The 12,886-nt window shown below is 40.0% G+C and overlaps 1 protein-coding gene across 2 annotated transcripts; it reads right to left on the minus strand.

Annotated features, from left to right (window-relative positions):
* Positions 1-273: 273 nt before the first annotated feature.
* Positions 274-5,262, minus strand: LOC124041786 (mitochondrial chaperone BCS1). Of its 2 annotated transcripts, XM_046359810.1 has the most exons (8): positions 5,111-5,262; positions 4,412-4,790; positions 2,536-2,675; positions 2,165-2,359; positions 1,962-2,025; positions 1,530-1,702; positions 830-947; positions 274-729 (listed from the first exon to the last, which is right to left on the minus strand). In XM_046359810.1, exons 2-8 carry the CDS (start codon positions 4,729-4,731, stop codon positions 477-479), a joined length of 1,263 nt encoding a protein of 420 aa, XP_046215766.1. In that variant the 5' UTR covers positions 4,732-4,790; positions 5,111-5,262; the 3' UTR covers positions 274-476. The 2 variants fall into 2 exon arrangements, with proteins under 2 accessions (XP_046215766.1, XP_046215774.1); XM_046359818.1 differs by having other exon boundaries at positions 4,412-5,262.
* Between the last annotated feature and the right edge of the window lie 7,624 nt (positions 5,263-12,886).

Below are 12,886 nucleotides of genomic sequence, written 5' to 3' on the forward strand. Positions count from 1 at the left end.
CAATGAGAAAGGCTACCTAGGTGAAGGTAGACTTATGCCAATCTGCAATCAAATGCAGAGTGGATTTGAGAAATGTGTTTGATTTGCACAGCAGCGTGTCCCGGTAGGAGGGAGTTGAGACTTGTTATAGAAGTGTGGTTCTGTGAACTGGATGGCTTCTCAGATAGAATTTCCATTGAATTATCAAAATTCTTAGAGTTCGGAGACATGACACAACCATTTTACTTTGAATCTCTATATACTGTAAATACCACGTCAATAGTACCAACTTACTTATGTGCCTTTGATTTTATTTAAAACATGTTTAATTTACACTCACTCACTTTTATTCAGTATGTGACTGCAATAAAAAAGCACATAAAAAGTTTGAGAAGTTACAGCATTTTCCGTCTCAAACAGAGTCCCTTTAACTTCTCCTTTCGTGTCAAATGACGACTTCTTCTGTGACCTTCCTTCCCAGAGTCCTTTAAGTCTCCTCACTCCTTCATCTTGGCCACGTTGTCTATGGAGCCCATTGGGTCCATTTTGAACAGCATGAAGTGCCCCTGCACCTGAGCAGCACTGATGTTGGGGTGGGTGGCCAGCGCGCTCTCCGCAAAGCGGTCCCCCTCTGTGGCCGACTCAGCTGGGTAGAAGCGTCGGAACATCTGGGTGAGCTGCCAGTGGGTGCAGTGGCCCACATATTGTTTCAAGTCCACACGGCCCGGCCTGATCAGAGCTGGGTCCAATCTATAGGGATGAATGGAGATGGTAGTCAGGATACACAAAGGATTAGATCACAATACAAAATGTTGCTAGATACTGTATTAAATCTCAAGGTGGCTCATACCTGTCTATGAAGTTGGTGGTCATGAAGACTATTCTGGCCTCTGACGAGGCCACTCCATCCAGAGCATTGAGGAGGCCACTGAAGGTCAGCCTGCCCATGCCCTGGTAGGCCAGAGGGCCTGTGGGACAGAGAGATGCAATAATGAGTCCTGAAGAGCAACCGAACTGGAAGGAAGAGTATTGTTTTTATTTTATTAAACCTTTTTAAAGTAAAGAGTCTTGATCGAACCGTCCCCATAGTAAGCATAGTGAATGACAATCAAAGTAAACATTAACTAACCAACAGTTGAAGGCGGAAGTTTATATACACTTAGGTTGGAGTCATTAAAACTCCCTTTTTCAACCACTACACAAATGTATTGTTAACAACCTATAGTTTTGGCAAGTCGGTTAAGACATCTACTTTGCGCATGACACAAGTCATTTTTCCAACAACTGTCTACAAACAGATTATTTCATTGTATTACAATTCCAGTGGGTCAAAAGTTTACATACACTAAGTTGACTGTGTCTTTTAAGAGCTTGGGAAATTGCTGAAAATGATGTCATGGCTTTAGAAGCTTCTGATAGGCCAATTGACATCATTTGAGTCAATTGGAGATATGCCTGTGGATTTATTACAGACCTCTACGTGCTTTGGAAGTAGGAAAACCGGCAGGATCGGCAGTGTTTCAAATACTTGTTCTCCCCACTGTACATACTTTCGGTGGGCAGCAGCTCTCGGCTGACGAAGGCGGCGTCCACGTCCTCCAGCAGGATGATACTCTGCTGCGGCGCCACGCTCAGCAGGTGGTTGAGGCGGTCGTCAGACAGGCTGCGGTCGCTCAGACTCATCAGGCAGATGCTGTAGCCCAGCTCTCCAGCCAGGGCAGTGCTGAAACACACAGACAGAGCATGCAACAACAAAACATTCAGTTCAAGGAGGCTAATGCCATCTCGGTAAACTGGGCCAATTGACAACAGCAAAGGTAAGTGGAAAATCATGTCAACTTGTATTTTGAGAGATCTATCCCTTTAAACTGAATAAATGTTATAAGCGATTATACACAGATAAGTGTGGAGAGTAAACACCACTAAGACGAAGCTTCAAAGCAAGGTTGGGGCTGCCATACTACCATCATCAGCATACTCACATGAAGCTGCTTTTCCCACAGCCTGGAGGTCCATACAGCAGATAACCTCTCCTGTAGGGGATCCCTGAATGCAGAACACAAAACACAACCACATTAACCCTGACAAAACCACACACTCATCTGCTTGTATGGTGAAAAGGAATGGGGTCAATTCAATTTCAAAACAGCTGTTCATTTGTCATTAATTACTAAATTGGAATTACCTCGGTCTGTGTACCACTTGGGGTTTCCGATGAACTCCTTCACATCATCTACAATCCTATCGGCCAAGCCCTCTTCCAGGACCACTGAGCTGAGGGGCCGTCGTCGCCGTGGGAACCCAAAGGGCCTCCACTCGGAGCCCAGGGCCGTGTACATCACCGTCCGACCCTCCTCCTGCTTCAGGGCCAACTCCCTGGCTGTATCACACCCAAACAGAGACAGACAGAGCCAATCAACTCCATATCACAAGCTAGTAATAGTAATACAGCCAATCTCCCTTATCTGCAACAGCCAATCAAATCAGATATCAAGTTGTGTGCACATTTTCCTGGGCCACTCTCAGTGTCTACTTGTCTAGATGATTCTAGTGTACCTTCTTGCAGGATGTTGAAGAAGACGTCTCTGTTTCTGCCCATGGCGGTGAACGTGACTGACTCCCAGGGAGTGCCTGTGTGGAGATCCACCATCTGTTTCTCTCTGGTCCTCTCCACTCGGATCCACTTCCTCCCATACCTGCACTCAAACAGGGATGACAGTCAGCACAAAGTTTACCAACTCACACTCTGAAACAAAAGTGTTTTTCTAAATTCTGGTATGTGTTGCTACAGAGCTGTGTACATATACAGTCAGGTCCAAAATAATTGGCACCCTCGATAAAGATGAGAAAAAATAAAATAAAGTGAAAATTGAAAATGTTATATTAATACAATTGCTCAAAGAAGGAGAGGCAACCAGTTTTCTGCTAAAATGTCCTGATACTGGGTAAAGTTCATGACGCTGTTGACCTTAACAAAGACCCCGTGTGGCTCAGTTGGTAGAGCATGGCGCTTGCAACGTTTGATTCCCACAGGGGACCAGTAGGGCTGGGAATTGCCAAGGCCCTCCCGATACGATATTATCACAATACTTAGGTGCCGATACGATATGTATTGCGATGAGATACTATGATTTAATTAAGATTAGATGTTCCAATCCTATTTCTCGCCATATGTCTGCTGCAGACGGATAAAAGAGAGCCATGAGAAAACTAGTTTTGATCATTCATGGAAATAAAAGTGCTGAAAACAAATTGGCTCCATATTTAAAAAGAAGATGGAGAACAAGCTATGAAGGAAAGACACGAGTTTTGGTGCAGGTACAGCCAAATAGCGCAAAAATATTGCAATATTGCAATAAAAAATAATATCCCGATATGTAACCTCATCAATATTTTCCCCCCAATCACTAAGTGGGTATGGGGTTCTTTTATGAATATGCATATTTCATATTTCTTTCTACGCAAAGCTCACCACTTGTGTGCATGGCCAAAGAGCTCTATTTTCATGTAATCGGACCATAGCATCAGTTCCAATCCAAGTGCCATTTATCAATCTCCAGGCGTTTACATTTGTTGGATGACATCAAAATACATCTCTTTCGCCACACACACCAGTGGTGGGTTTTGCGTCGAAATAATGATATTCAGAAAATAACCACTTACCTACTGTAAAATATGGTGGTGGATCTTTGATGTTACTGGTCCTGGTTGAGGTCAATGGCATGATGAACTTACCCAGACAGTAGCAGGACATTTTAGCCAAAAACCTGGTTGCCTCTGCTTGGAGGCTGAAACTTGGCCGCAAGTCAATCTTCCAGCGAGACAAAATCCACACAAAAAAATGTTAATTGACCACAAAATCTACATTTTACAATGGCCATCTCAGTCTCCGGACTTGAATCCCATTGAAAACCTGCGGTTTGAATTGAAGAGTGCAGTCTGTAAGCTCAGACAAATGATATAAAGGATTTGTAAAGATTCTGTATGGAGGAATGATCTAAAATCCCTCCCAAGACTCAGTGCTGTTATCCTCACAAGGTGAGGTATTAAAAAGGTATTGAAAAAATCGTTTTTACCCCCCATATTTTTTTGAAGAATTATTACTTATTAAAAAATAAATCTCTCTTTGAGTATAAAATATATTTTGAGCACACATAGCTCAGAATGTTAATTTATTTTATAGTGCATTTTTTGCTCATCTTTATCAACAGTGACAATTTTGGACCTGACTGTGCCTACCCCCTACCTGTGAAGAGATATCCTACTGTATAGTATCTGTTGACAATGTTAAGTTCCGTATATATTTTCTCACATCAGCTCAGAGAAAAACAGAGCAGAACTATGAAAGACCACTACGACAACTCATCAGACAACACATCTCTAACTAATCAGAGAGTACAGTCAGGGTTATTGAGTCTTGTCAACATTTTACCAGATTATGTGGTTGCCAGGGCTGGGGTGGAAGTCAAACTGTGTGTGTACCCGTCCACTCTCGTGCTGCATGTAAGAGGTCTCCACACTCAGGTGCTGCGTGTGCTTGGCGTGTTTGGTGATCCAGCTCAGCAGCCAGTGGTAGCTCTTGTCCCGACTGGGCACCTCCAGGGTGATCATGTAGTTCCTCCGGAAGAAGATCATACCAAATTGAGCTGATTTCCTGGCCACAGCAATGGCCGAGCCCACCCCCACCAGCCCAAAGCCAGCCCCAAAGTAAGGGTTGTCCTTCAAGGCATCCACGAAGTCTGATAGAGGCATGGTCCTTGTGTTTCCTAGCTATGTAGCTAGGCTACTCAGAAGCTATAAAACACCTCGACCTAGAAGAAAAATAAGACTTTCTTACAGCTAGCTAAATTACAGTCAGTATCATTATTAGTTAGCTAGCTAGAGGCTCAGGCTGGTTGGATGTCTTGCTATGATCACGCCGGTAAATTTAACAGTCAGAATGTTGTAGCAACAGACAGAAGATTTGAGATTTTGTGCAAATAGAGAAGCTAGCTTGTTAGCTGGCTATATTATAGCTTTAGGACACAACATCGGGAGTTGTGTAAATCAAATCTGTTTATTGTTTTTTTATTGGTTGGAGTTCAACCAATACACAGACACCTGATGTTGTGTCCCAAAATGTATTACATACGTTATGAGCATCCCAAAGAGGTGTCCTCACAGTCTTCCCTTTCCAGTCTCATTCCTAGAACCATGGCACCCTTGGCCTTGTTACACTACAGATTTGGCATATCATTTCCACAGTGCTGTGGCGATGCTGTGGTTTGGTTCATCAGCGTCTCGTCAGCAACACTAAAAAGGTACTTCCGGGTCACGGAATTTCGAAAATGTTTCTAATAAAAGTCCCCAAAGTAATATTAGAAAACTGTCAATAACCTGTATTTATTCACGATATATGGAAATTGTCTAAACATGAACAACTATTTATATTTGTTCATATTTAAGTGACAATTGCATTAAAAATGGTCCGAGGTCAAATAAATGCCCCCAATGCAAATAAATCACCTTGTATGAAATACATATTGGCTTATAGAGCTAAACCTACTCTAGGTGCTGCAGTAAAAGTATTGTAGAGAATACTCAGTAGGGTAGGTAGAATGTATATATAGTGGCATTTCATGTAGCACTGAATTACACAGAGTGTTGCTGGCCTTTTAGTATATTTTCAATATCATACATTTTCAGTCGCTCAGAAAAGGATAGAAAAGCAAACATCTTAAATTAAATGGATACGTTATTGTTCTGGACACTGTGAATGCACTAGATTTCCATGTGCCATATTCAGGCGATATCATACATTCAGATGAAGATGGTATCTAGACCATTTCGAGCACACTCACTTTTCCAAAATGTGATTATTGCGCAACAGGGCAGTTAAACCGCACTGTCCTCAAACCAATCCATGCTGCCTGCTAATTATCTATAGGCTGTTTCAACTTGTCAATTTCTAATTATTTTCAAAAAGTTGTATTTTCTAACAACAGTTTGAATTGAGGTGTGTTCTGCCTCCTCATTAATTCACATAGAAGTAGCCCATTTCACTGTTGCGGGCAATTTACAGTACCAGTCAAAAAATTGGGATGCGTAGAACAGCAGAGTGAAGGGAAAGCAGCCAACAAGTGCTGAGCATATGTGAGAACTCATTCAAGACTGTTGGAAAAGCATTCCAGGTGATGCTGGTTGAGAGAATGCCAAGAGTGTGCAAAGCTGTCATCAAGGCAAAGGCTGGCTACTGAAGAATCTCACTTGTTTGGTTAATTAACACTTTTTTGGTTAATACATAGTTTCCATGTGTTATTTCCTAGTTTTGATGTCTTCACTGTTATTCTACAATGGAGACAACAGTAAAAAATAAACAAAAGCCCTGGAATGAGTAGGTGTGTCCAAACCTTTGACTACTACTGTATATACAGAAACACACAGACACACTTTTTTTAAACAATATTTTTCATTTTTTCTTCCCTTTTTGTAAATGTATTTCTATAGCTGCCTTAAACTCTGTGAAGTTTTGAGAAACAGAGGTAAAATCACATACATTTCTATAGCTCTCATCCCCTTGGAATGAGTGCAACCAAAACAAAACTCATTGCCAATATGGCAAAACATGCAGTCAAAATAAATGTGTGACAGGGCTACACACTGGCTAAACACAAAACTTATTGATTTCCCACCCTTGAAAGACAATCAGCAAACAAGTTGTCATGACCATGGACAAGGTGGAAACTCCTGCAATATGAGAATCCAGCAAATAAGTTGGCGATTTGTGGAGCTCGTCTTTTTAAAGAAAACAAGAGGGTTATGATCGGTAAAGACCACTAGAGGGGTAGAGACCGATACGTGCTGTAGAGCCAGCACCAAAGCAAATGTCCAACCTCGAAATATAAATGACAAAAACAAAGCCCTTAACAGACACGTCATAAAAAGGGGTAAAATTCAGTAATAATAATAATAATAATAAAATAAATAAAATAAAACATGTAATCACTTAGGGGGGTGCACCCACAAAATGCAGTCAATGTGATGGCGCATTGATTAGACAGACAGTTTGGACCATCACACCAGATATTCTTGTTATTTTTGTGCCCTGTGTAGCAGAAAATGGTACAGTAAAGAGAGACCCCATCTTTCCATCCAGTACAATTGAAATCCCAGCTGTTGGCAACAAGAACAGATTGAGATCTGTGACATGTCATCCAGGCACAAAATCTACAAGGGGGCATTTCTGGTCAGAGCTGGATTTTGACACTTTTTAAGATAGGGGCAAATTAATTACACATTTCTGTTGGCACAAATAGCGAAGGGGTTGGCACGAGTACAGAGGGGGTTATATATTTATATGAAGTAGTTAATGAGCCTCAGATGCAAACAAACCACTTGATTCAGAAACAGATTTGTCATTCCAGAGTATGAATACTTCTCCAATCACACAGTTGATAAAACGTTACCCGTTTAAATGTTTCTAAATACTACATCAGCATAGTAAACTACAAAACAACTAATAGTAGACTACAAAACAACTGATAGTAGGCTACAAAACAACTGATAGTAAACTACAAAACAACTGATAGTAAACTACAAAACAACTGATAGTAGACCACAAAACAACTGATAGTAAACTACAAAACAACTGATAGTAGACTACAAAACAACTGATAGTAAACTACAAAACAACTGATAGTAGACTACAAAACAACTGATAGTAGACTACAAAACAACTGATAGTAAACTACAAAACAACTGATAGTAAACTACAAAACAACTGATAGTAAACTACAAAACAACTGATAGTAGACTACAAAACAACTGATAGTAGACTACAAAACAACTGATAGTAGACTACAAAACAACTGATAGTAAACTACAAAACAACTGATAGTAGACTACAAAACAACTGATAGTAAACTACAAAACAACTGATAGTAGACTACAAAACAACTGATAGTAAACTACAAAACAACTGATAGTAAACTACAAAACAACTGATAGTAAACTACAAAACAACTGATAGTAAACTACAAAACAACTGATAGTAGACTACAAAACAACTGATAGTAGACTACAAAACAACTGATAGTAAACTACAAAACAACTGATAGTAGACTACAAAACAACTGATAGTAGACTACAAAACAACTGATAGTAGACTACAAAACAACTGATAGTAGACTACAAAACAACTGATAGTAGACTACAAAACAACTGATAGTAGACTACAAAACAACTGATAGTAGACCACAAAACAACTGATAGTAGACGACAAAACAACTGATAGTGGAACCGAGGGACATTTCTGCAGAAAGCATAGGTGAATACCTTGTTGGTTCAAATCAACAGAGCAAAGCATGTAATATATCTAAGAATTCAAAAGCCTCTTAACATTCAAGCTTTCATGTAACCCATGCCCCAAAGACTTTACTTGCAAAAATGGACATGTCTTGGATCAAATTACCTAGAAGCTTTACTCTGCCTTGCATATTGTGTGATTTCCAGTATAGTTACAGTTTCAGAATACCCATTTGTGAAATTGTATACATGTCATGGCCAGCCTTGGCATGTAAACTGCCCCCGAAACATCAAAGACGTCAGTGTGCTATAGTTTAGAATTACTCAACAAATTGCTGCACAAAGACTAATTTTGTCTTGTTGAACATGACCGGATAAGGAGTGCAGGGGTTCTCCACTTTGGTCTGAAAGTAGTTCTACACTGTCAAATGCAAGGAATGTGATTCCTCTAATCTTCAAGACATTCCTCAGCCAACTCGAAGGAAACTGAGAATTTTGATACAATAACCAATGGAAACCGGTTCAGTGATGAGATAATAGATGTGTACCTTGATTTTGTAAAATATCATTTGGAGGATTTGTGTTGATCTGCCCCGCTTCCTTTGTTAGCCAACAGTTACAGAATCTCTGTGCCACCAATTTAAGCCACCAAACCGGAAAATCTTTGGAGGGAGTTGAAAGTCCGTGTTGCCCAGCAACAGCCCCAAAACATCACTGCTCGAGAGGAGATCTGCATGGAGGAATGGGCCAAAATACCAGCAACAGTGTGTGAAAACCTTGTGAAGACTTACAGAAAACGTTTGACCTCTGTCATTGCCAACAAATGGTATATAATAAAGTATTGAGATAAACTTTTGTTATTGACCAAAAACGTATTTTCCACCATTATTTGCAAATAAATTCATAAAAAATCCTACAATGTGATTTTCTGGATTTTTTTTCTCATTTTGTCTGTCATAGTTGAAGTGTACCTATGATGAAAATTACAGGCCTCTCTCGTATTTTTAAGTGGGAGAACTTGCACAATTGCTGGCTGACTAAATACTTTTTTTTGCCCCACTGTACATAACTACCTCAAATTCTCCAGTATCCCTGCTCATTGTACATTTGGCACTGCCACAGACCCTGTATATACTGTAGCTTACTTTCTCGTGTTTTTCTTATTTCTTGTGTTTTGAAAAATAATCGACTTTATACTATTTGATATTGAATAGTGCATTGTTGGGAAAGAGCTAGCAAGTAAGCATTTCACTGTACTTGTGCATGTGACAAAACTTGAAAATTCTGTGTAACTGTTGATCAATTTGGTTAATTAACTTCAATGTGATGAATACTTGCATTTCTCTTGACTTTTAAAATAAACATATTGTAGGTTGTATTTTTTCGAAAGTGTCTACCAGAAGGAAGATTATATGATATGTATTTTACAATATAAGCTATTTTGGAATGACAATATATGCATCCTATGACACAGTGCTATATTTGAGCCCTATAGTGTCCTGGCACCCCATTTTAAGCCGTTTGTTTTTGACCACAGTTAAAGTCCATTAACGCTTCATATGACTTAGCTTTTAATTCAAACTCACCCTACTGAGTCTTTTCCCATCTCATTTTAGCTGAGACAGGTAGTAGACAGTCCAGTACAGTATGTTGCATAGAAAGCAATAGTAATGGTGTCTTTTTGTAGGCACTAACTCCGCCATGGTTTGTTGTACAAAGCCTATGAGGAAAAGACTAGAATTTTTGAAGAGTTTTGAGATAAACGCTGAAAATAAGGTCTTTGGTAAACACAGGCTTTGGAGATCTTATACATTTTGTTCTAATAAAAATAATCTTCAGCTAATCAGCTAATGTTACCTTTTGTGAATATTGAAGCATTTATGTATTCAGAAAAAACGTAAGACTTCATAATTAATAAAGGTAATGTTAACTGATTGATACTATCTCATAGAACAAAACGTATGAGATGACTTCAGTCTTAATTTCAGTGTTTATCCCAAAACCCTTTTCTTTCCCCATAGGAATGGCTGAATGAACCAGAGGTAATTAAATACTGTTTTTTAAGACTACCAGCTGGCAAGCTCTATTGGGGGCTATGGAGGGGGCAGAGTAAAAAGCCAGCAGCAGTTCACATGACACAGTCCCCCTCCAAAACTAAACGTTTGGTTAGTAGTCTGACTTGTCTCTTATCTCTTTCACTCCCCCAGGGTTCTGTGTCTATGAATCTCTTTTAGCCTTGAGGCGCTTTCTCATAGACACCCTGTTTTGACTTTCTCATAGACACCCTGAGGCTAGAAAATAACTGTGGAACAATATTAAACCTTATATATATATATATATATATATATATATATATATATATATATATATATATATATATATATATATATATATATATATTGCTAATCTGTAGTCCAGGACTCTATCAATGTTTTATTTATTTATTTTACCTTTATTTAACCAGGTAGGCAAGTTGAGAACAAGTTCTCATTTACAATTGCGACCTGGCCAAGATAAAGCAAAGCAGTTTGACAGATACAACGACACAGAGTTACACATGGAATAATTATTATTTTTATTTATTTATTTTACCTTTATTTAACCAGGCAAGTCAGTTAAGAACATATTCTTATTTTCAATGACGGCCTGGGAACAGTGGGTTAACTGCCTGTTCAGGGGCAGAACGACAGATTTGTACCTTGTCAGTCAATAATAGGTGGGCTATGTACAGGTGCAGTAATATGTGAGCTGCTCTGACAGTTGGTGCTTAAAGCTAGTGAGGGAGATAAGTGTTTCCAGTTTCAGAGATTTTTGTAGTTCGTTCCAGTCATTGGCAGCAGAGAACTGGAAGGAGAGGCGGCCGAAGAAAGAATTGGTTTTGGGGTGACTAGAGAGATATACCTGCTGGAGCATGTGCTACAGGTGGGAGATGCTATGGTGACCAGCGAGCTGAGATAAGGGGGGACTTTACCTAGCAGGGTCTTGTAGATGACATGGAGCCAGTGGGTTTGGCGACGAGTATGAAGCGAGGGCCAGCCAACGAGAGCGTACAGGTCGCAATGGTGGGTAGTATATGGGGCTTTGGTGACAAAACGGATTGCACTATGATAGACTGCATCCAATTTGTTGAGTAGGGTATTGGAGGCTATTTTATAAATGACATCGCCAAAGTCGAGGATTGGTAGGATGGTCAGTTTTACAAGGGTATGTTTGGCAGCATGAGTGAAGGATGCTTTGTTGCGAAATAGGAAGCCAATTCTAGATTTAACTTTGGATTGGAGATGTTTGATATGGGTCTGGAAGGAGAGTTTACAGTCTAACCAGACACCTAAGTATTTGTAGTTGTCCACGTATTCTAAGTCAGAGCCGTCCAGAGTAGTGATGTTGGACAGGCGGGTAGGTGCAGGTAGCGATCGGTTGAAGAGCATGCATTTTGTTTTACTTGTATTTAAGAGCAATTGGAGGCCACGGAAGGAGAGTTGTATGGCATTGAAGCTTGCCTGGAGGGTTGTTAACACAGTGTCCAAAGAAGGGCCGGAAGTATACAGAATGGTGTCGTCTGTGTAGAGGTGGATCAGAGACTCACCAGCAGCAAGAGCGACCTCATTGATGTATACAGAGAAGAGAGTCGGTCCAAGAATTGAAACCTGTGGCACCCCCATAGAGACTGCCAGAGGTCCGGACAGCAGACCCTCTGATTTGACACACTGAACTCTATCAGAGAAGTAGTTGGTGAACCAGGCGAGGCAATCATTTGAGAAACCAAGGCTGTCGAGTCTGCCGATGAGGATGTGGTGATTGACAGAGTCGAAAGCCTTGGCCAGATCAATGAATACGGCTGCACAGTAATGTTTCTTATGTAGTGAGGGAGGGGTCTTATAGCCCTTCCCCTTCTATTAATACAACATTAACATAATCAATTATCAAATCAAATCAAATTTGATTATTATAATACATAAAAAATGTGCAGCCCCTATTATGAACCCAAGGTGACCCCCCATCAGCTTTAAGCCACAAGATGATGCTAAAAGGTTAAGACACGAGGATTTCAGCCAATACAGGATACTACTAGGATAAGACACAAGGCTATAAGTCATATAATCATCCAGGTATACATCTCAAGCAAACTGGAGAAAAATAATAATAAATGTGATAGGATCCTGTAGTTATAATTTTGTACGAATTTTAACATTATGCTCTATGACTATGCAAAGCTGCCAAAAAATATTGATTTCACAGGATGCTGCTGAGGGGAGGACAACTCATAATAATGACTGGAATGGCGTGAATGTAATGATATCAAACACATGGAAACCATGTGTTTTATGAGTTCGATGCCATTCCATTTATTCCCTTCCAACCATTACCTTCCCAAATAAGGTGTCACCACCAAACTACCGTATCTTATCATACACAGCGTTTTACCGAATACTTTTATTTTGAAGGCAAAACGGAAAACTGGAAGTCTTAAAGTTGCTATCGGGACACTAATGTCACGGATAGAACAATTCGTTATTCTAAATCGTTGTTCATGTTGTTGCCGTGAATCATGTGGCGACCTCTATAATACTTCCGGTGTTCTATAAAAATAGCTCCGTCTTTTCAGGGCGCAGTTGATGTTAGT

The sequence above is a fragment of the Oncorhynchus gorbuscha genome, linkage group LG01 (assembly GCF_021184085.1).
Source record: "Oncorhynchus gorbuscha isolate QuinsamMale2020 ecotype Even-year linkage group LG01, OgorEven_v1.0, whole genome shotgun sequence".
Classification (NCBI taxonomy): domain Eukaryota; kingdom Metazoa; phylum Chordata; class Actinopteri; order Salmoniformes; family Salmonidae; genus Oncorhynchus; species Oncorhynchus gorbuscha.